Source organism: Lepidothrix coronata, unplaced genomic scaffold, assembly GCF_001604755.1.
Source record: "Lepidothrix coronata isolate B3197 unplaced genomic scaffold, Lepidothrix_coronata-1.0 Scaffold80, whole genome shotgun sequence".
Taxonomy (NCBI): domain Eukaryota; kingdom Metazoa; phylum Chordata; class Aves; order Passeriformes; family Pipridae; genus Lepidothrix; species Lepidothrix coronata.
In genome coordinates, this window is record NW_016690260.1 from 1,974,139 (window position 1) to 1,998,375 (window position 24,237).

The window sequence follows — 24,237 nt, forward strand, 5'->3', positions numbered from 1 at the left end:
TTCATCAGGTAGTCTTTGTGACTATTTATGAAAAAAAGTTGAACTGCTTATGGTTCCTTCTGCATTTGTCCGTGACATAATACAGCAGTCCATTCATGCCAACACATGTGCACATACCTGTTGGGTGAAAATGTTGATTTTTCTGGTAGATTTGCCATTGGTGCTGCAGTCTTGTTCATGCCAAGATACACAAACCTTCAGGAGTAAGGATTGTCTCCATTCAGATTTGTAGAACCACTCATGGCTAGTGCTGCTTGTGTGCTAAAGTGTTGAAATGGAGCAGAACTTTACATATGTGAAAACAGATTTAGATAATGTCTACTCCTGGCACATTAATCGTTTGGTAGGTGATGCTGGCAGCATGAGGAAGAATTAGGAAGTATTGTGCTACTAGAAAGATGTAAATTAGACTAAATTAAACAAGACTTTAAAAGTAGTGAAGACATTCATTGTCCACATCCATGCCAGTGATGAAACTGATGATTCATTCTCCTGTCACAAAAAGTATAACTTGCCTCTGGCAAATGATTAAGTAGCGTTTTGCAAGCCTGCCTAGGGCTATATTTATAAGGGTTGCAAAAACAGTGAGCCATTGGCAATAGGTTGGCAAGATGAGACAAGTTTAGGATGTGAACATCTTCAATTTTTGTCCTTTTCAAAGATGTTTCATCTGAAAGGTGCAAAGCTGACAGGCATGCAGAATTAAATCTTACCTTAATCAAAGTTGGAGCTGGTAAGTGCAGTATCTGTTTGCCACCCATATGATAAATGAACCAGATTTATTTAAAAAGTAATTGTCAGCAGTTAAAACTCTGGTGTTCTTCATGTGTGCAGCCAGGGAGCTCTGTACGTTCGGTCATCTGATCTGTGCCATGCCATGTTCCCAGTGATGCCCACCCTTGTTAAGAGGTGAATAGGAGAGATGCTCGTTTCTTTGGAATATGCATGAATTTCTGATTTAAGTGCAGAATTCTAGTGTTTTGTCTTGAGTTTTAAGTGACTCAAGTGGTTAGTCTTCTACCACTTCCTTTGGGAAGTGATTCCCAAAGCTGAAAACAAACTGTCCGGAAACTTTTCCTGCTGTTCTTTCTTCCTGATTCATTATTTCATTCCTCTGCTCTTAACCATCCTCTCTATACCTCTCTTAGGGATTTGAAAAAAGCTTGTTTGCTGTTGCAGCAGCTCAGGAAGTAGATAACTTGGGTAGCATAAAGGCAAACTTGGGGAGAGCCATGCACACATGGGGTGGACACGTGCCATGGTCTCCCTTGCCCTGAATATAATTCCCTCGCTGCCACTGGTATGAGTGCTCTTTAGTTTGTAAATAGTTGTCATGCCTACCTTTCCACCCAGTCTTGATTTAGTTGAGTGATGTGATGCACACTTAACTTGTGGTTCTCCCAGCCTCTCATCAGCCTGCTACAGGCTTCCTGGCTGGCTGTGGCTCTTGGTAATGTGGCCTTCAGAAACAAGCTACTGCAGCAGGACTGCAGCTAAGCAGGCTGTTAAGTGCCTCCTCCTGATGAGACCCTTTTTGCAAGCCATCAGCGAAGGCTGTAGTTCTGGAACAGATTCCATCCCCACTCTCTTTCTTTCTAGTGGGCAGACGTGCCGAGTTCCTGCTGCTGCTCTCCTGCACGCGATCCAGGTGCCTGGGCTTCTTCAGTGTGGACCTGCCCGTGACTCTGGTGCAGCCTCTGCTCATGCAGGGAGTGGGTGCTGAGCTGTGCTACCTTCTGTTCTCTGATAGTTGCACCCATTACATGGCACAGGGGAGTGGGTTTTGAGGGGGGGAGTCTGGATTGAGCTTTGCTGGCCGTTGGTATACCTGACCATCCTCTTCCTCCTCACTCCTTTCCAAATGCATTTTGTACCCCTTTCATTTAAGAGAGGCTAGTATAATCAGTGAGACATAGCAAAAATGAATTTAAAGCAGGCAAGGATTTTCCTAATCAGTATTAATCACTAGCTTTAAGATTGCTCATGACACCTTATGTGGCACTTTTGAAGAGATACTGATTAAACAGATCCAGAAAAATCAGAATCCAGACTGCACAGTAGCAGAGCCTATTCTGCTTTACTTGCTCTTCTAGAACTTCAAGTGATTTATTTTTTCCATCTTTTTTTTTAGAATGGCCAATCCCCTTGGCATCTTTTTAATTCTTAGGAGCTTCAGTCAGCCCTCTGAGAGGCAATCCTTGTTGGGAGCACCTTTTTTTTTCTTTTTTTCCTTTTCCTTTTAAGCTTCTCGGGATCTATTGGTAGAGCTCATAAAGCAATTACATAAATTAAATAAATCTTAAAAATGTAATTAAGGCAATATGTAGTTAGATTTATTTTGGAAGTGTCATTAAAAAGTACTTGCCAGTATGTGTACTATTCCCCTGTGACTAGATTTTTAAGTCATCTGCTATATTCTGTGCCCTGTAGAAAAGTGCCTGTCTCCCAGCAGAAGAAAACTCAGAGTTAAGTCTGTGTTTTCCTACCTCTCATCTCCCGTCTGTTTTTGTATTGCTGATTCTACAAATTGTTCCCACTCGCTCTACTCGCCTTGCTTTGAAGTCACGTACCAGTAGTAGCATTTTCCCTGGCAGTTTTAACATTGCTGCTTAGAGGACTCAGGATTTTTCAGGCTGCTGCTGTGCTATATGTGTGTGTGGATGTTTTTTAGACAAACACGTGCATCTCAAAGTTATACAAGAAAACAAGTTTTTTGTGTTGGGGAGAGTTAGCTGCTGTTTCTGAGGAGGATGTTTCTTTGCTTTTCAAGAGGGAGTGTCAGAGATTCATGAACAAATTCTGCAGCTCTCTCTCCTGGACAGATATTGGCAATATCTGCATCTGATTTAATGCTATTGTGTCAGAAAATTGAAATTTTTTTGTTAGCTGAAGAATATTGTCATTTATGATACCATCTCCTTTTCTCTGTATAGTTCCTCCTTGCTCTGTGTTGCTCTGCTCTGTGGTGTATTCTGTTGCCAACATTCTGAGAAAGATGATGTTACTTGTCATGGGGTAACCACAGTTAGACCACAATATTGACCAGTATTTGTCGGTTGTTGCGGTTATGGAGTTTCTGGGGTAGCTACAAAGCCATTTTTGTGTTTACCCACAAATGGGAAGAAAAATTTTAGTTCTTTTTTTTTGTTTGTTTTTGTTTTCTAATTTGTCCTGCCTAGGTGTGGTCCAGTAACCTAAACATCTAAAACTGTAAATCAGAATAAATTTATGACTGTTCTCTAAACTTTCTTCTCTCCCACCACTTGGATTAGTGAAAGTACCAGTGAAAAGTATATACGTCTTCATTGTAAGAAATTGTCACGTGCTTTAGCTGTGTGAGTTTCTGGCCCAATTTAAGATGTATGTAGACTTGCTGAATAGCTTCTGTTGGGAATGCCACACAGAAAGCTCTGACTTCTGTGAATGCAAAATGAGACACGGGGCACCTCACTATACATCACTAAGGAGTTGGTTGTCTTTTTCAGTACTAAGGGTGCTCTCTTTAGCAGAATGTTGTTATTAAACATCCTGTATTTTTGTAATAACCACCACCTTCCCTTACTTTTCTATTCTTAGACAAATCAGAGTGGTTAGTGGGGTTCCTAGACCATTGTATTCTGCCATTAACAGATTGAAGATGTTCAGAGAGATGGTAAAGTCACTAATGTACTACAAAATTTGCACATGGTAGGGATATTAGCCTGATTAGACTAAAATATTAATGTTTTCTTTTGGGAAAGGTGATAAAATTCCTACCTGACCTGTAATCCTCTTTGGGATGTCACTGAGCAAAGGCTCTCTTTAATGTATTAGTGAATTTTTTTTTTTGCCGTATCTTTCTCATTTCTCTTTACAGTCTGCTGCAAAATGGGTTATGAAACATGCTTTCTGTCTTAAAAGCAGTTTCATGTGCTTTTTTTCCTTTTCCAACAGCAGCAGCAAAATACCGTGAGTATTCTTGTGGTTTTTATTGGAGGGGAAAGTTTTGAGTAACAAAGTTGAGGCTGGAATCTTAAGTTTGTTATTGCTAGTAAGAGCTAAGAAGATACTGATGTTTTCTCACTATTCTTTTCATTCCTTTCTTTTTACCACAGAAAAACATTTTGTGTATCTGATAAATTAATGCAGTTCTCATGTTCTGCCAATAAATCATTAGTTTTCTGTTTATAGCTGTTTTCTCTAAAATTCTAATCTGTAAGACCATGTTTAAGCACAGATTCTTCTTAAAATGCTCGTAAACTGTAACATATACAATATCTAATATCAGTCTTTTCTCCCTCAAATGATTGGCTTCACTTATTTCTGATTTGTGTTTTGTATGAAATCACTTACTTATGCTTATCTTAGTCATAGTTTTGACTCAGTTTTTTAAGTTCTGTTATTGGTACATCCTAGGGCATAAGCAGGAAGGAGGGCTGTTGTTTATACGAATTCTTGTTGGTTTAAACTATGATTTCTGTGTACTACTTAGAAGTACTTACATGTAGTTAATTTTCTACTGTAGCTATTAACAAATTTTTTACCTTTATAGATGTGCAAGTAAAAGCACTTTCGATGTGGAAGCTGAACGGAAAAAGAGAAAGCTTTCTTCTTTTCTCATCCTTTGTGGCAGAATGAAAAACATTAATTATATATTGAGTTGAACGGAAACACTGAACTTAACCCTCATTCAAAGATGACTGATTTGTTGTTATCTAAAAGAGAAGAAAAATAATTGTATTAGATTAATTTAGAAGGAGTCGGTATTTCACTTAGGAAGTGGTGCTAATGTGATTCAGAGGTGGTATCTTGGATATTAATGTGTACTTCATCCCTGTTTGAAAAACACACCTGAGACTGGGACATTTAGTTTGGCATAATCTTGACGTTGAAGTAAGTATTCAAATAAGGATGAGGAGGCCGTTCTGCAAAGGAAAAAGGAGGGTAAGCTGTCAGTCTAGGGTTTCTCAATTTTCTTTGTTGGAATTTTAGTTTAATGTGCCCTAATGTGGTGCTACCCTTGGGCATTGGCACCGAGAGTCGTGTCTGTCTCTTGTGCAGCTGCTTTACAAAGCCCTGTGATCTGTCCTCACCTGCTCTGGGTCTTTGCAGGCTGGTAGGACCTGCTGGGAGTGATCTGCTCTAAAGCAGAAGATGCTCTCCCAATGAGTAGTGGGATAACCAGTGTGTCAGGAGCCTATTGGGGACCATAGGAGGTCATCTGAAGGACCTGTCATTCTAGTAGCTTGGCCAGCATCCTCTGCAAATTCAGTTGCTTAAGTACCAGATTGGGCAACATCCAAGTTCTGCCTAGACCCTCAGCTGTCTGGTTTTCCAGGTCTTGGGTGAAAGGGGGTTTGTGTGAAGATGAGTACAGCTAAAAGGAAAGCCTATTTTTGAAGTGGAGATAAATACAAAAGAACGTAATCTTTTTGATGTTAAAAAAAAAAAAGCACTCTCCCAGGCATTAAAAGGTGATATGTTTTAGTAGTTGATTATCATTAAATTTGGATTAAATTTTGCATCAGGATGACTTCTTATACCACATCTTTGATAGTGGAGTGGCTGAAGACTTTGTGCTGTCCAGTTAGCAAGTGAAATGCTCCCTCTTCTGATACTGAAAAGGAGAAACGAGGAAATCTTTGCTAGCACCATCTACAAGATTGGCTAGGGTAAGCAAGGTTGATGTGCTGCCAGTGTGTTCTGGCTGGGTGGTTTTTTCATGTTACACTGATATTTTATTTTCTTGTGCATTAGGAAATTGGTTTTAGTGGGCATAGGATAACATCAGAAATTGCCTTCTCATGGGTTCCTTTTGTGCTTTTGCAAGGTTGTATGCAGTGTATGTACTGTGCTTGCTTTCTGGTGCTAGCTAAAGATTGTCCCAGCACTGGAAGGCACACTATAGCCCATCTGCACGAAATACTGGTTTTGTGTCAGAATAGATGAAAGATCTGTCTTTCAGTTGGGTATGAATATAACCTTTGTGCATTTCCAAAACATCTGTAAGTGTAACATTTTAGAAGATAGCATTTGTTCTGTGCCTTTACTGTGCAGTTCAAAAGCAGGGAATATTTTTTTGTGTTGTTTTTGTCACTTGTATGCAAATACAAATCTGCATGGGAAATTAGTGTTCAAGAATTTCAGTGTAATTTTTCCTGGGTGTGGACTTGAGCATAAAAAAAGGAAACAGCAAATTTCCTTTTTTGGAAGAATGTATTGTACATATCGGCTATAGGTTGTTTAAAATTAGTAAGAAAATCGATAAACATTTTTTTCTATGTGTATGTTATCTCCCTCCACTACAGATGTTGTTCACATAACTTCATGTTACATAGCCATGTTGCAGATATCTCCAGTTTCAGAGAAAAACTCAACTTCTAGATTAAGGGGTAATTATACTGTGTAAAATTCCTGTCAGCATTTTTACCACTGCCAGTTTACCAATCTGGAGAGTGTTTGGATAGTAATAAAAGAGCTTGCACAGATACTGCTTCTTTTTGGTGCATAATTCCCTATGCAGTTTCACTTTCTAGATGAATAATGTCCATTTAATATGATTAAGATTTGCTTGTAGCTGGAAGCAATTTTGATACTATGTCTCTGCAGAGTTTAAAAAAAAAAAGAGCTCATTCATTAGTGATAACTCAAAACTCCACAACAGACAAGTGGTTTGCAAATTTACCTGAATTTCATATTTCATGAAATGTTCCAATAGCCTTTGAACCATGAATTCTACTAAATATGTGTTTTGTTTTCGTAGGAACATGGCTCTGTAGCAATTTATACCAATGAACGTCTTAACTGTCCCTCCTGCCTGTAGCTGCGCAGTTTTGCCATCCTCCTTGCACCATCTGCACCAACAGTGGAAGTCATAAGAATGTTCATTAAGTCATAGAAATAGCTGTTCTGGTTGAAAAATAGCTTGGCAAAAAATTAATTTTCATCTAGATCAGCTGTTTCATCAGAGTGACCATGTGCATTACGAGGAACAGGAAAATGTGCAACTCACAGCAAGAGAGTGTGGCACTGTGGCAGTCCAGAGATCAGTTGTCATAAACTGCTGTGGAACCTCACAGCATCTGTTCATGCCAGTTTTAGTGCTCTTCTGACTTGAGTAATCCATCTTAGCTTGCTAGATCAGGTGAGAAATAACTCAGCAAGGAGTTATTGCTCAGCTTGTTCCACTGCCGCAGTTTAGAGGTGAAAGTATCGACCACAGTTGGCACGAGATAGATGAAGGGTGCCAAGTGGGGAATTTTAGGGCCTGGAGAAGCTAAGCTGTCTCCTCTGTGCACACCTACTTGGCTACTTTGAGAAACCTTATCTTTTATTATCTTTTGCAGTGCCTGTGGACTCCAGGCTTAAAATCCTGCTCTGGAAAGCAGCAGAAGTATATGAATAGGCAGATTGTTCAGGCAAGGACTGTGTTTTATAAAGTACTTTGTGATATGTCTGGATCTTTTTTTTTTTTTTTAAAGTCTTTTAAGGTTGAATTTATTTTTTCCTAAGATTGGTGAGCTCAAGTGCTCAAAGTGCTCAAACTTCAGAATTAAAATCTGGGTGAAGTCCACTGTTTGTTTCACTATGTGCTTCTGCCTAGCCAGTTATTACTGCCATTGAATTAATAGTCATCATTAGTTATATATATAAAAATATATAACATGCATATGGAAAATTAAATATAGAGAGAATTAAATGTATATTAAAAATCTCATAGATACGGATTTAGAAGGCTGTGGGATGATCAGATTTTTATTATTTCTGCATGTTCATTTTTCTGGACATTTACCTGACATTAAAAGAACATTGAGGATAAGAGTTGTTTCGTGCAAGTCACATTCTAAATTGTGTTTGAATAGTGAATATATTGCAAAGAGTGAATATATAGTGAATCTTTTTAAAAACCTGCAATTAAATATTTGGATCCCATCTGTAAACATTACTCTGTGTACTTGCCATTCAAATCCTGAATTAAAATATGAACAAACAGCAACAAAATAAAAACCTTCAGTATTTTATTCTCTGCTTGTCCTAATTTTTTTTGCCAACTAATTTATTCTAATAATCTGTAAAAATAAAGTCATCATAGTTCCCCAAACTGGCTGGCTGTGTTACAGAGCGTTCATAAGCAATTCATCCAAGGTCAGCAGGGAAGGAAGGTTGGCCTGTGACAGCCTGAATTTAGGCTGGTTTAGCAGCGAAGAGCCTGGTGTAATTTTGAAAAGTAGTTAATCCGACAGTCACCTGCCCCTTCATAGAAGCTGTTTCCTCAACACTCGTCTGTCCATGTGGAGGTCTGGTTTTTGCAGACACTTACAGAAAGTGGCTTTTGACGTGGAGGGAAATGGGATGACTCAAGGTCCAAGCTGACCTGACTCGGGATAGTAGTGGGGAAGGTCTATGAGTTGGAGTGCAGGGTCAGAGGTTGCTTTTTTTGGAGATGCTGTAGCACTGCTGTTCCTTTCAGCAGCAGTTAGCTCATCTTGGTTTTGGTTGCTGAAACTATACCCTGAGTGTTAATGATAGCTCCTGGTGGGTGAACACTGCCCTGCAACGACAGACGGACGGGTTTCCGCTGAGTTTGCTCTTTGTGGTGTGCCAGCTTCTGGCTTCCTGCAGTACCTGCAGCAATAGCCAGTGAGACATTTGCAACTGTTTGCTCTTAAAGAAATAGATGAGCAAGACATTGTATTAACTGAAATTCTCTAGATTTTTACTTAAGAACATACAAGCCTCTGTTCTGCTTTTCCTTTAAAAAAAAAGCTTGGATTAAAGTAAGTTTAGCCAGATGTTGTGACAGTCATGGAGGCAGTACAGCCTCGGAAGCATCAGTTACAGTCAGCTGTGTAAGAGCTATATTTATATGCTTAACTAAACTTTTTGTTTGCCCCTGTGTGGATAAACGTGAGGTTTAAGTTGCACAAAATTAAATAATCTCTTTATGGGAGCAGTAAGTGGTGCAGAGTGTGCGGGAATTTAATACCATCACAAGGAACAGTTACACGTGTTTTCTACTAGAATGGCTTAAATCATTATGTGGCATTCCTAATTGTAATCTGTTTGTGATGGAACTGCTAAACTTAGCCAAGAAGTCTTGTAGACTGGCAAGACCTATGTAAACAAGCTAAATATTCAAATCACGCTTTTTCTCGCCAAAAAAGGTGCCACATTTAAGCAAGAGAAGAAATTAAATTATTATAGCAAAAATGATGGCTCTAAAAACTTTTGAAAAGTAGTGAAACAACAGAGATTTTTTTTTTTCTCTGTTCTAATCACAGTTGGGTAAAGAGGTGCTTGTGATGATGAAAATCCTGAAATATTTGTTACGAAAAAATGCCTACTGATAACAGTGAGATTGGGTACAATGATAATTCTTACAAATTTGTGGAGACAATATGCTTGGAGTCTGTAAGGCTGTGAAATACTCAAACTATTGGAAACTTCAGTTGGAAAGAGCATGAAAAGTGGATATATTCGACAGCGACAGTGTTAAGGGGAAAAAAATTACATGTTTTTGTTAGTGACACATACTTATCATATATTTATCCTTAAAGAGGAACTTGTTTGGTTCTGCATGTATAAAAGTGCTATAGATGCAGAAAACACTTTCAACCACAGTATCGGTTGGTACCCATGGGCTTGGTGTGTTAGTGGTTTAGTGTTGGAGAGGTGCTGCCTTTGCAAGGTGCTTGCACACCAGCACAAGCAGCATGTGTACAGATTTGATTGTTTTGTCCTTGCTTAAAATTCATAGAGCTTCATAATGTCCTTGTAGGAATCCCAGCTTTCTGTGGGCAGGATGCACCCACATGGGATTTCATAAGCACAGTAGTTTGCGAAGTGTAGAGTAGCAAGTAGCTGCAAACTGGATTTTCAGGAAAAAAGATATAAATGTTTTAGTTTAAGCTAGTTATAAGTTATAGGTAACCAAGAGTTAAAGCACATTGCTGGTGTTTTAATTAGATGTAACTGCAGGCTTCTGAGTGCTCTGCTGAAGAATATGGAGTTGTATTTCTCTCCTAATTTAATGTTGAACATTAAGCACAATACACCTGTTTGTTAGTCTAGTTTTCCAAAATAGAGTTGTCAGAGTTTAAGCTATAAATTGCAGTCTGTGGATAACTGCCTGGGAAAAATAGTTACATAAGCTTTGGTGGAAAAAAGAATATTTTTCTCATGAGAAGGAGCACCTCACTTGTCTTCTAAACAGTTTCTTATATGTGGTGATCGTACACAGATTGTTCACATGAGCTGTGTCTAAGTACTACCTACCTTTCAAGCATCAAGATGCTTTCCAAAGCAACTCCTAAACTGTAGAATCTAGGTTTCAAATTATGATTCAACAGGCCAAGAGAACGTTATGCAAATAGTCTCTTTGCATTAGCACCAAGCCAGGGACAAGGATGGATAATACAGCAAAGCGGAGCTCTTAAATTAATAATTATTTGGGATATGGTAGTGCTACGGAGGTCTAGTCATGAATTACGAGCCATCTGTGCAGAGTGGTGTGTAAATACACTTTTGAAATAAGGTCCCTCCTTCAAAAGTGGTGCTAACTAACCAGTGTTAGTCCTGCCTGCACCACAGTGCTCTCCAAAAGTCACGAGAACAAAGGGAAGAGATCAAGGTTGCACTTGGGGTTTGCTGACTAGACAGCTTTGTAAGTAGCAGTATCTTCATGTCGCCCCTGTGCATCTTTTTCTCATTCTTTTACCTTCTGTCACCATTGTCAGCGTGTCTGGATATGTGTGGCTTCTGAAGTAGAAATATGTTACAAAAAGACAAATCACGGTGTTATATTTGGGGCTGTCCTGTGCAGGGCCAGGAGCTGGACTTTGATGATCCCTGTGGGTCCCTTCCAGCTGTGAATAAATGGAGTGGGCTTCAGCAGTACTAGTATTCTTTACAATTTGCTGTGGAACTTGTTTTTGCTTGTGATGAGTATTATTTAGGTTTGCAGGATTGCAGGAGTTTGTCATTAAGTAAAATTATCAATGGATTTTGCTGATGAAAACAGTTACAAAAATGCAGTGAAATGCAGATAAAAGTACACTGAAATAAAACATGGCAAGTAATGTATCCTAGAAGTCTACATTCTGTCGGTTTCTGATTTTCCAGAAGCTACCTGGCTGCCTTTAGTTCCTTGTTGGAGGATAGGTATTCACTTTAAGTCCCTAGAGAAGTCCGTATAGTTCAGATTGGTCGGGTCTGTGTTTAGAGAGGGATTTCAGCTCAGTGTGCACTAGTCAGGGTAGTCATCCATGATACAGGAGATTTGCAGTTCAGGCTCTCTTCTGTGTCTGAGTGTGAACATACATCTGTTTCCCTTCACTTTCCTACAGGCTAGGGCATTTGGTGAGAAAGAAATAAAATTCATGCTCCAAATCATGATCCCAAGACTCTCTTTGTATGCATGAACAATATGCTGTAAATCTGTATATATTGCAGGGAACAGGATCTGGGACCCCACTTATATCTTTCTTCCACCTCCCACCATATGAGTGCTTCAGTAGATAAACGAGACAAAGCTATCAGCTCATTTTCTGTCTCTGTGCCTTTCATTCTTTGTAACAGCCTTGGTTTAATAAAAGAAGTGGAGATTGCTCTTTCTAGTAAATCCTGTAGAATGATAGAGCATTCCCAGGAAATATGAATGCAAACCCTTTGGGGCTGAGGAGGGACTTTAGCCCAGTTATCTTACTTCCTGTGTATGCCTCAGTACTGTAAAATATCTGGGATCCATTACCACCTTCTGTCGTGCAAATTGTGTCCTAACTGGATCTACCACTTTCTATCTTAAGGTGGAGAGATGTCAGATAGCAGAAAACTTTATCATCTGCAGTTGTTCTGAAATCAGTACCACTGTTTTTTCTGATTATAGAGGAAATTTATGCCTTCCATCAAGAAAAACCTCCTTCCTCACCCCCCTTCCCTGCAGCCAGGCACCTAACTTGGGCAGATTTGTTTCCAGTCAGTAATTCAAATCAAGACCAAAAAATACTTTTCATGAAAATACCCAATTGCTTTTCATTCTGCTATTTAGAACTGTCAGTAAGTTGAGGGCTCCTGTGAAATCCAGGAAAAAATACCAGTAAATTCTCTATAAAAGCAATAATATGGTCAAGTGGTGTGAGTGCTTGTGAAGTTAGTGGTTCTGTCTGGAAGCAGCTGTGTCCTATATAAACTAACAAACCCCCCATACTCTGGGGACACAAGCTAATACCATGAACAGCCTTCCAGATCTGTTCTCATGAGCTGTGGCCTTGTACTTTTACATGAGTATTTTCATGTATTCAGCTGAAGAGGCTGTGTGATGCAGGTGCCCATGCTGGGATGTCAGCAAGATCCACAAGTCTATTTTAGAACCTAACACTTACTGATTTTTCCCACTGAATCCAGTCTTTTTTGTGAAATTTAAGCTACTTCTTTTCTTGGCAAATTTTTTAGAGCTGTATGAATAAAGTATGGGTAATAATGTAGTATAACTGAGAATATTAGCAAACCAGTTGTGTTACTTTGTATGTTTGTCCACTTTACTAAGCATGGGAGCAAGGCACAGTAGTTTCCATGCCAAACTTGAAGAACTGTGAGATGTTTTCTCATGGATCAGGCATGCAGAAATGTGTATTCTCATCTTTTTTTGGACTCCCAGCCTGCAGGAGAATCTTCTGAACTAACCAGTGTGACATCCACTAATTACAGCAGATAACCTCAGATAACTGTACTGGAATGAAGGAGATGGTCTCCCTAACCTAAGCAGAAAGTCAGTTTTCTGTAGATTTTAACTCTCTTGTAATTAAAACTTAAGATCTTTATTATCTATTATTTTGATATATGATGCCCCTCTAAAACAGAGTGGTTATGGAAGCGCTTTTCATGAATATTTGGAGACTATGCTTGTTTTATTCCATTAACTTAGAGGTAATAACTGACAGCGAGAAATTAGGTCCAGTGTGAAATACTGTTGTTTCTTTTATGCTGTAGCATCACGGTAGCTGAAGCTTTCTCAGTAAACATTTTGAGTAAGCAGTTTTGATGTGCTGCATTTTTTGTGTAAAACCTATTTCAGTGCTAAAGAATTTTTTATTTTGCTCTTTAATCTGGGTCAACATCCCATTCTTTCCATATTATTGCAAGCAGTTCAAAACCTGCTTTAACGTCTGTGAAGTTGCCAGGACGAGAAAGAACATTGTGGTCTTGATGAGCCTTGCTGTCAGTAGGCTGGTAGGTAGGCTATGGAAGGAAGGCTTACTTGTAGCATTCCAATTTGGATTGGAATGCTGCAAAGTCCTGCTCGAGACTGGACTTAAGTTGTCCATCTTGACTCTTCCCATGAAGTTCATTTCTCCTACATGGGGTCACACTGCTAGCTCATCTCTGATGATGCAGGGTAGAAGTTGGGCCTCTGTGAAGAGCAGCCATCATGGGGCTGGTCCACATCCAGGGAACAAATAGTTTTGCAGGCTGAGTTAATGTTTTGGTTCTTTGATTAAAATTTCTGGCAATTCAACCATCAGTGTTTATCCCAAATCTCCATTTGTGTAATGAAGAATGTATCACGTAGTTTCTTAATGGTGGTCCTGGAGTTTGCTGTGCAGTGTATTCCAACTATAAATCAATATTACAGTAACACTGATTAATTAAGTAAGATAGCTGTGAAGGTCACCAATGAAGGATTACCATTTTAAAATTTGTTGGAAAGTCTGCACCACAAACTTGGAAATTTTAAATGAAAGTAACTCCTTGGTGTAAAACACTTTAATTTTTTATACCATGCCTTTCTGAGCAATATACTTCTCTCAAGACAGAGCAGCAAGATACCATTTTACCACTTTCTTTTTCAACAAATTGCTTCTTTGCAGTGAATAGTTGTACAAGGAGATATGTTTGGAATTGTTACATGTCCAGGCAAATTCAGGATTGTAATTAATGACGTCTGTTTGGGGAGTTCTGCTGTCAAGGGTACTTACAGGTCGTTGCTAGAGGTTTGTAGTATCTGTGTAATTGATGTCCAATGTCACTAGGGTGGTTTGGTTTCTCCAGTCCGTTTTTTTTTCCCATTTTTTTCTGAAATGTGAATGGGATTCATCTTGCCAGTCCATAAAATTCACACTGAAAAGCATGGCCCTCAGCTACCACCAGGAAACCTTCTGGAGTGAGGGAAGAGGGACCTTTTTTAGCAGGGTAGCCATCGAGTCCTGAAGCAGGCGTCTCCAGAGACTATTTAATTCTGCTTATTTTAGAAACATGTCTCTTCCTGCTCTTTTTTTAACCAGAGCCTTCATGCCTGGGGGTGGGGGCTTGGCTGTGTGACCAGTGTAGTCCAGCACACAGCCACAGGCTGTGACTGGGAATTAGGATCTTTTGCTCTTCCTTTTGTCCCCCCATCCCCCAAGTTCTCTTTTTCTCCATCCTCATCTCACCACCTCAGCCATGCCAGGACAAGTGTTTTTGAACCCAGGGGGCAGAAGCAAGACATTTTCTTTGTTGGATTAGTGTTTCGGCCAGATCTTTTCCTTGTTCCAGTACTCCTTGGTGGCCACACTAATGCTGGCATTGGTCAGAAAGGAAAGTAGTAAGAATAATCAACCAGGATGTTGATTCACGAGGTCGAATAATCAACAAGGAAGATGGGGCAGCTCCCTGAAGTGACTTTCCATCCATATACTACATGAAAGTGGCTGTAAATATAATCTCAGCTCCAAGAGGAATCAATTCCATACAGCGTTTCTGAATCAAGATTTGATTCTGTGGAAACACAGCTGATGCAAAGAGGTGTCAGTCTGCAGGAAGCACGAATGCTAGTCCAAAAGTGTGAGTTGTATATTCATTTCTAGGTTTGTAAGTGTAATTAGAGTGGTGTGTGGGCATGTGAGTAAGCTGGCTGGCTGGTTATGGCCTCAGAAAGGTGGCGTCTGCTCAGCAGCTCAGCTCTTGCTGCACACTTAGATGTCTCCCTCGTGGTCTGAAGTGTGGTTGCGTGTTTCAGTAGAAAACTTTGCAGTAAGGCACGATTCAGTATGCAATAGGGGCAGATTGTGGTGTTTTCCTTTGCTTCCATTGGCTTGGTGGATGCTGGATTACAGCGTCACATGAGGAGTGGCTCGGCTGAGGGGAATAATGCTGCAGCAACCCAAGGTGTTGTTCTTAACATGGCCTTAATTATCAGTATAAACTGTGGCCTGTGTCAGGTAGAGTGAAGTGCCGAGGTGGAGGGTGATGAGAGGAGGGCAGCATAGCCATCAGTATTTAATTTCAAACGAATAAATGTGTCTCTAACTCTTATCTTTTTTTCTTCATCCTGTTTGCCCAGTTAATTTTCAATAGCAGAGATGCTATTGGAGTTCTAATAAATAAATTTAAAAAGCTGCAAAAAGCTTTTGTGCTGTGGAGTAGTAAACTTAATATCTAAATATCTTGATGATTAGCAGAATACAAAGATTCTAAATGTTCGATTTGCAAATTCAAAGTTCCATGGAGGAATAATCCTTCCTTTTTCCTGTTGTCACTTAATGAGTCTTTCATTTCAAATTAAAAGCTCCAGAGATTTCCATCAAAGCTGGTTTTATAAATAAAAAATTTTCTTCAAGCATTGCTGTTTGTCAAGACAGTAAAAAAAAAAAAAACAACGTGGAAAGCAAGGAGTCCAAGCATTCAAGGTTATGTCCATATTTGTTTTTCTAAAATATTTAACAAATACAAAGTATGGTTCACAAATGTGCAGAAATAATTTGAAGATCAGTTTTTAACAGCACACCATTTGCAGCCTTTTAAAAAGAATCCAACTGGTGATATAGTTGTTAAAGAGATTTCAGTTCTTGGCAAGCTTACTTTCTGTAAGCTTTGAGCTGCTTTTTTCAGGGAGGAAAAAAATTACTTTTTCAAGGATTCTGGAATATTTTTCAATGACTTAAAAAAGGGGAGAACAAGTATAATAGAAAATAGTTAAATGTTGCACAAAAACATTAATTTATTTCTTGTAACATTGGGGTTATTTTTCTGTGCCTGTCATCTGTGGCTGAATACTGACACAAAGTTGAGTTCCAAGGGTTTCCAAAGGCTTCCTCTAACCGTCTTGTGTAGTTAGGAGTTATTTGTTTGGGTTTATTCCCTTAATGGAAAAATCTCCGACAGAGCAGTTCGTGGGGCTGTCTGGTGACTTGCAGGGAACGCGTTTGACACCTCTGGGACCGGGCTGCTGCAGAGGCCAGGAGGAGGTTTGCATCTCTTTGCTTGCATTAAAGACCAATCAGAACTGAATCCAAATGAGCAAATCTCAACTCGAGTTTTTCCAAAACTCAGCAGCTGGATAAGCTGTTAAGCCACGGAGGCGAAGGAAGCGAGAGAGCTCGCGTGTGTCGGAGGGCAGGCGCTCGCTCTGGGAGAGGCATTGGCTTAGCCATATATGGAAAAGGACATTTTCCCTGTTAACTTTACAGGGAATCTGTGCCCAGAACTACATTCATCATGCGGATGCATTTCCACTGGAACGTTTCTCTTCCAAATGGTCTTAATCATAGTTTTAGCACTGTGTCACATCTTTGCTGACTTATTTATACAGTCTGTGTGGACTTGCTGTGCTTCCGCTGTTAGTCTGCCCTAAAAAGGTGAACTGTTTATAATTTTCTCGTTTTGGCTAACAGAAAGGATGGTACTAAACTGATGCCAGCAGCTTTGGGTTTCTTTTTCTCTGAAAAGCCCACGCTGTTCTGGGCTGTACTTAAAGCAAAACTGCTTCTCAAGTAACAAAATATCCTTTCACTTGAGGGAAGTAAGGTTTACTGAACAGAGAACATACCTACCATAAAACCAGGAAAGAAGGAACCTAAAGGTTGATCAGCCTGGTAAGGCCTTGCCCTCTAGACTCCTGGTCCAGTAGGTGAGCTCCCACACCGTGTAACCACTGTCTTTCCTAAGCTTTGGTTCAGTCCCTTGTTCTGTGTTCCACCTACTCACGTTTGTTTGGTCGCGGTTACCCTCTGATTGACATTCGTAGTTGCACAAGTTGAATTTAGGTGATCACTTATAGAGGAGGCTTAATGAAAAAGTGTTCCTGCAACAGAGTTTTTGCAAATGAGTGATCACCTCTGCAGCAATGGGCGGAGGGAAAAACTGGAGTTACATATGTGCCATAGGTAATGTTCAAAAGTTAAGTAAGACATAATATATTCACAGTTCAAACATTGGTGGGTTTATTATCAGTAATTTCTTATATGCGTATGCATAACATCCAGCAGAGCCATTCCACAGCATATTCTCTTAATTCTTCTGAGTCTAAACACCACTGCCTGCCCTCTCACTGCAGCATCCACTGAAGAGCCGGCCAAAATGATTTATCAGAAAAACATGAACTGTTGTTGGATACAATTTGTTAGCAAAGGGTTGGCTTCTGTTTGAAACTTCCTCCATCAGCAGCCATCCCTTCTTGGTTAGGTCTGGCTGGATGTGCAAAATAACAACTATGTTACAACCCTAGATCCGTGTGGGAAAACCAAAGCTCAACTGCTGTACTAATTTAAGCATTGCTCACTTTGTTGCTAAGTTGTATGAAAAATAGTACATCTTCTAGAAAAATGACGTTAGTTTTTGAAGGGTCTGCCAAATTCACTTTTCCTTGGCTATATTGCAAGATATTTTTTAGAACAAAAAGTTATTAAGAATATTGTTTGCAGGATGACTGGAAAGGCTTTAATTAGTAATAACATTTTAGGATGACCAAGGAAACTGGCAGCTACTGTCCAAGTTCTCAGAATTCTTACAATGAGTAAAAAAGAAATAGAATTTGAAATAGTACCAAAATTTAAAAGATGTGATAACTGACTCTGACTGACTACCCACTATTAGAGTAGAAGAAAATTTCAAAAAAAATGGTCTACTTGAAACCTATTTTAGACCTTAATCCTCTGCAGTACTAAGTGAAGTCTCTCAACTAGTTAGGGAAAATGACAAGTCAATAGTTTATAAGTATTCAAATCTTGTCTCATAAAGCATGTAAATTATATAGTTTTAATGTAGGTATTTTTTCTGCCAGGCTTTCATTAATATTTACAGCACTGAACAAAGGGTAGAGTGTTTTTTCTTTGATATGGATGGTATCCATTAATTTTCTGTTGTCTAAAGAAAAAAAAGGGGGACAGATTTTATATCAAGGATGCATTATAGTGCATATTGTGAGAGAAAATTTTTCGGTTCGGAGTATAAAGTGCAAAGTTAAGCTGTAAAATGCCCTTTGAATTCTGAGGAAAATGCTTTGGAAAGGGCCTTGGTATTTATCTTAGAGATTGGAATATCAAAGCTCTGTTTCCATCTTGTATTTCTGTGGTGTCTTTATTTAGAAGTAGTTCTCTTATAATGTTCAGAGCATAAACATTTTTTTATAAGATGTTAAAAGACTGGTCTGGGTTCTTCCCCCCTAACTGAATAGAATTTCCTAATTTCTCGTTGCTTGCTGATTTACCTAGCATAAGAATATATCAAAGTATTTCAAAGTAATTTAAGAAGCTACCCTGTTTCATGTCTTCTGAATACAGTGTAGTCCACAAACATGTCAAGCTGGTACATCTAAGATAATTTGATTTGCATCTGCTCCGTGTTCCTTGTCTCCTCTGAAACACAGTTACGTGTCTGCAGTTTCACACAATTTTTTATTTTCCTTTTTGGTACTTAGTCATTACAATAAATCATACAATTTGGTTTTCTGGTTTTGTGTTTCAGACTACTTTAAAATTGTTCACATATGCTGGGGTCCTCTGTTGCTTGATATGGAATGGATTTGCTCAGCAAGGTGAGTCACTTGATTACAGTGCAGTAGTTTAATTCTGCTTTAAAACTGCATCTGATTAGCAGTTATTTATGTAGATAGATATATCCTCATTAGACAAATGCTAATGGCAGTAGGTCAGTCATATCTCATGTTAATAACCTGTTCATAGTTAGAACTTAATTTACAAAGCCAGAATGAAACAAAGTAAAATTCCGTTATTAACACCTTTTTATAAAAGAAATGACCAATTTGTGTTCCTTGCCAGGTGGAAGCGACTGCATAAAAGCTAATGCAAAATCGTGTGGTGAATGTATACAAGCAGGACCAAACTGTGGTTGGTGTAAAAAAACAGTAAGTGTTGCAAAATTTCTTTTACGGTTTGGGGTTTCAAATTTTAGTAACTAGTTTAACGGTATAGAAATGTCTGTTTTCTTTACTAACAGTTCCCCCTAGCTACTCAATTTGATAGTTATTTGTACTTGAAAAATCAGATACTGTGATTTTCCCGATGTCCTGATTTGAGTCTAAATGCTTTTCACAATGTGTTTACTTCTCGTTTTCCAAATCTTCAGGGTATACAGACCCTACAGGCCATCTTCATAGTTACTTAAAATGTTCCTACATGGAATATGTCTGGGTATGGTTAATTATATTCTTCCAGTAACATTAGAGTAAGAGCTAATTTTAGACAGATGTAGGTGGAGTAGGGGAAGAGACTGAAGGGGTTTTTTTATAAAAGAAAGATGTTCAAATTTTAGTTTTCTGTTATTGGTAGACTTGAGGGGTAGGAGATTGGTTTGTGTGGGTGGGTGGTTTGTTTCAGTATGAAACAAAAAGAGTACTTTCTTATGTTAGTAAAAATTAAGTTCAGGAAATTACCAAATATAAGGTGATCTGAATTTGTGTGACTTAACCAGTATATGCTGAAGTATCTTCTTCAGGTTAGAAACAGAAGAAAATGTTTTCTGTAGTTTTTCTTTGGTTTGTTATTGAAAACTGAGAAATCTTCCTGTTACTTGTTAGGAGATAATAATGTATATTTAATTCCCTATAGTACCTACTTACTATCCCCCAAACCAGCTTGTAAACTTTCAATGATTAATTAAACTGACTGACTTTAAAATTTGGTCTTGAGCTGTCAGATTCCTTGTAGGTCTTTGTCATCAAGAACTAACAAGCATTAAGATACATTTATTTATATGCATATTTGGGAGGGGGCAGAATCAGAATTGCCAAGTATGTCAATTAGAGGCCTTATGTATTTATCTTTGAGGTTAAGAGCTTTTTTATGTTTGAGGTAATTTGTTGTTCAGAACAAAGTTACCAGTTGGTTTTGCTTATGGATCTTACTTTCGGATTGAACTTCCCCAAAATAAGAGTTGTCTGTCTTTGCCCTGCTCTGTCAGCATATGGCCATTATTTTGTTGTAGAATACCAAACTACCCTTACATAATCTTTAATTAAAAAAGAAAAAGAGTTAAAAGGGAGGGTAGTTGCCAAGCAGGCTGTACAAGTGGGTTCACGTTACTGATGACTATGTGAAGATGAAAGCTTTTTCCGTCTGCTGTCACTTTTAGAGCAGCCAACTTAAATGGATGTCCTGCATGTGATGGAGGTGACATTGCATTTTATTTTTTTCTTTCATCTTATTTACATCTTACACACAGATAAGTATAAATAGAATCAAATTCCTGGACTAAATAGTAATTACTGATGTATCATTTAATACATTTCAGGACTGTGTGTTTTATTACTAAACTTCGGGGTAAAAAAATACAGAGTCATTGTGGAAGGAGTTACTGTGGGTAGAGTGCAACAAATTGCACATAGCTGTAAACTTGATACTCTTTTGCCTGTGTTTTCTAGGACTTTTTGCAAGAAGGAGAGCCAACATCTGCCCGCTGCGATGACTTGGCAGCACTAAAGAGTAAAGGCTGTCCTCTGGAAGATATAGAAAATCCCAGAGGTAGCAAACAGGTGCTTGAAAACAGAGAAGTAACGAATCGTAAGAAAGGTGCTGCAGAGAAGCTGAAACCAGAAGCCATTACACAGATCCAGCCACAAAAATTAGTACTGCAGCTAAGAGTCGGTAAGGACAGTTTCGTTCTAGTCTCGGGATGATTTTTCTGCCACCACCACATCTGCATTTTTTGATTTGAGTGTGTAACCATTTTGTTACACAAATTACTATTGCTCAGATAACCTGAATTGATAGCAGAGCTATTCAGGTCAGCCCTGGGGGTTTAGATACTTCAAGTACTGTTTGATTTTTATGAAAGATATTGTTACTTGTTCCCAGTAGTACTTAGGAGAAAATTGATACAGCATGGACTGATACATGGATCATAAAGGTAAAATTGTTTTGCTTTCAGTATTCTGTAGTTGTTTTTCTTCAGTGTGGTTCTTAGAATGAAAGTAGAGCAGTGAGTAAAAACTTAGAGAAGTTATGAGAGCATTTCCTTTTGCTTGAAGTACTGCTGCTGCCTAAAGTCTGTGTGTCTGAATGGAATGGTTGTGTAGTTATGCAGCAAGATTTTTGGATTGCTGTGTAAAATACTTTCCAGAGGCTAAAGATGTGGACACAGTAATGAAAATAAAGTAGATGTGTACCATTTCTATCTCCTAAAGAGAACTTTCATGCAAATGGCAGGGGTCGGGAGGAACAGGACTGGTGGATCACAGTTCTTGAAACAATGGAGATTGTCCTTAAGGAGATCTCTTAGGTACTGTAGAAACATTGAATAGCTGCCTTGTATTTCCCTGGAGTAAGAGCCTGTGCTTGGGGTCAGCTGCTTAGTGGTGGTTGCATGAGTAAGTGGAAGGTGATTGTGAAGCAGCTCAGCGTGATGTGGAGAGGAAAGAAATGGAAGGTTTTTTGCAGTTTTGATATTGCCCCTGTTTATTTCTAATGTGAACTTTTTCACTTCAAACCAAATTATTGTTTCTCTGTTGACACAGAATTTTCTTCATCAGAACATGCCAAGGACCTCAGAGTATAATTACCCAAAAGATTATTACTCTGTTTATAAGCACTTTTCTTGGTATAAGTTCTCTGATGAGGGACTGTGTACTGGCAGAGGGGGATACTTGCTTTTTGTGCAGGCTCTTTTAAATGAAAATCTAAATAGGTTTTAGTGGTTGTTTTTTTGTTAAACAAATGCTTTCTAATTATTAAGTGAACTTAAGCAGCAGCAATATCACCATTTAAGTTCAGTGACTGAAAGGAGCAGGGGGAAAAAACTTGGAATTCTGTTCCTTACTTCAAATACTTTTCCATTTTCCAGGGAAGGGGGTGTGTGTTATGTGTGTGCAATTCTTCTGCACTGTCTTTCAACATCAGAATGAGACTACGTGCTTCGTGGTAAAATGCAGGGTCTGGGCTTACAATCACAACAAAGAGTAATTTGCCATTCTCTCAGTCACATTTCTGCGCTCTCAGCCTGGTGGTGCAAAGTAACTTGCAGTGTTCCATCCAGAACTGATTTTTTTTGTGTAAACCTATTTAAACAATGTGGTTTTTTAACTGAGAACTTTTGGAGTCATCGCCGATGAAAATAGATGTTGAAAATTTGTGCTATTAGATCTCACAGGAACCTTGTTAAAATGATTTCAAGTGTGAAGATTTGAAATTGCAGCAACTACCTGAGGCTTGATTTTTGGTAGGCTAATATTTTGAATGGGGAGATAAAGTATCTTGGAAATATGAAGTTGAACATGGGAAAGAAACACTTCTTGACATTTTCTTCATCATAATTTGATGTTAAGCATTTTAATTAATCAGAGAAAATTAAAACTTCATAAGTGCTTCCAAGCCTTTTCTTAGAAAGGATTTTTTTTGTCAGTGCAGTTGTGGAATTATTAATGGTTTCTATTTGTTGTTTAATCTCTGAAACAGGGGAACCCCAGACATTTTCATTAAAATTTAAGAGAGCTGAAGACTACCCCATTGACCTTTATTATTTGATGGATCTCTCTTATTCTATGAAGGATGATTTAGAGAATGTGAAAAGTCTTGGAACAGCTCTGATGTTCGAAATGGAAAAAATAACTTCAGATTTTCGAATTGGTAAGAAAGATTTGCCTATTCTAAAAAAATAATAATTAAAAACCCCAAGTTTCCTTCCTGATGTTTTTCACATGATTGTATACGAAGAGTAAATTTTTTTTCCAACTTAACACTATTACATGAGATGTTCTAATACATAGAACCTGTTGAACAACTTAAAGAGTACTTAGTTTTGGTGGAGAGAGTGGAACATAAACAAGTATGAGAGCTATTTCTAATGCTAGCTCAGCTATAATGTATTTGAATTCTGTTGTGTCATAATATAAATGAGACTTCCATTCTTCAACTTACAGGGATTTTATTGTTCTTTCTTAGGATTTGGCTCTTTCGTGGAGAAAACTGTGATGCCTTATATCAGTACAACACCAGCCAAACTCAGAAATCCTTGCACAGGTGACCAGAACTGTACAAGTCCATTTAGCTATAAAAATGTGCTCAGCCTTACCAGTGAAGGAAACAAATTCAATGAACTTGTAAGCAAACAGCACATTTCTGGAAATTTAGATTCTCCTGAAGGTGGATTTGATGCAATAATGCAGGTTGCAGTTTGTGGGGTAAGTGTGTGTTACTTTTTTTTACTACTCTGTTAGATGAAATTATTTGAATACAGCCTTAGTGTTTTGTGGTGGCTGATGTTGGAACATGTTATCTCACATGAACAAGACAGGATAGATGAGGCAAGCTGCATGGATACCTGTGTTTGGCTTTTGTGGAGAGCTCTAGTGAATGAATGAAACTGGGAAATGTGAAAGTGCCGAACAGAAGTCATGCTGACAGCAAATAGATATGTTCCCAAGACAAATTTTTTTAAAGTTTGCTGTAGAAGAAAAGTCAAGTTCTGCTTAAAAGTGTGTGAAATCCTGAGTATGCAGCTATTCTCAGATTATTTCAAAGGTCTCTAAGCTTCTTATAATTGTGGTTGCAGAAATTTGGTTTTTTATAACTTCTACTGATTTCTCAGAAGTAGATGGAAACCTTTATTATTTATTTTTGAAGATCTGAAGATTCTTTGATGTTTGTGTAGCCTTGACAGACTATTCTATGCTCCTGTACAAAATGGACTCCCAAAAAATCAATATCCAAGTTTATTGCTTTGTTAACATATTATTTTTGCTGTTGAGCAATGGAGTGGGGACCTCCTGAAACAATCTGGAGTCTTGTTTTAGAAGTGCAGTGTAAGCCTTCTAGATTTTTTTGGTGGTAGCTGGTATTATATGACACTTTTACATGGTCTTCTCTCCTTCAATTAGTTAGGGCTTCAGCTCCATGGAATAATTTAAAAAACATAGGGAAGGACAGGTTACAGAATTAGGCCCTGCAGCTGTGGGCCAGGATGCTCATGGGACAGTCCTATGGCAAGCACTGTGCTGGGTACAAATCTGCATTAGATTGGCAAAGCCTGGTGATGCTGGGCAGTCCAGACTGC

The 24,237-nt window shown here is 38.6% G+C and overlaps 1 protein-coding gene across 2 annotated transcripts in view; it reads left to right on the forward strand.

Annotated features, from left to right (window-relative positions):
* ITGB1 (integrin subunit beta 1) overlaps positions 1-24,237 on the forward strand; it is a 44,169-nt gene that overhangs the window by 1,048 nt on the left and 18,884 nt on the right. For both annotated transcript variants that reach the window (XM_017820212.1, XM_017820214.1), the window contains exons 2-6: positions 18,697-18,766; positions 19,011-19,096; positions 20,612-20,834; positions 22,641-22,811; positions 23,127-23,365. In XM_017820212.1, coding sequence (XP_017675701.1) covers positions 18,697-18,766; positions 19,011-19,096; positions 20,612-20,834; positions 22,641-22,811; positions 23,127-23,365 — 789 coding nt within the window. The remainder of the gene's footprint in view (positions 1-18,696; positions 18,767-19,010; positions 19,097-20,611; positions 20,835-22,640; positions 22,812-23,126; positions 23,366-24,237) is intronic.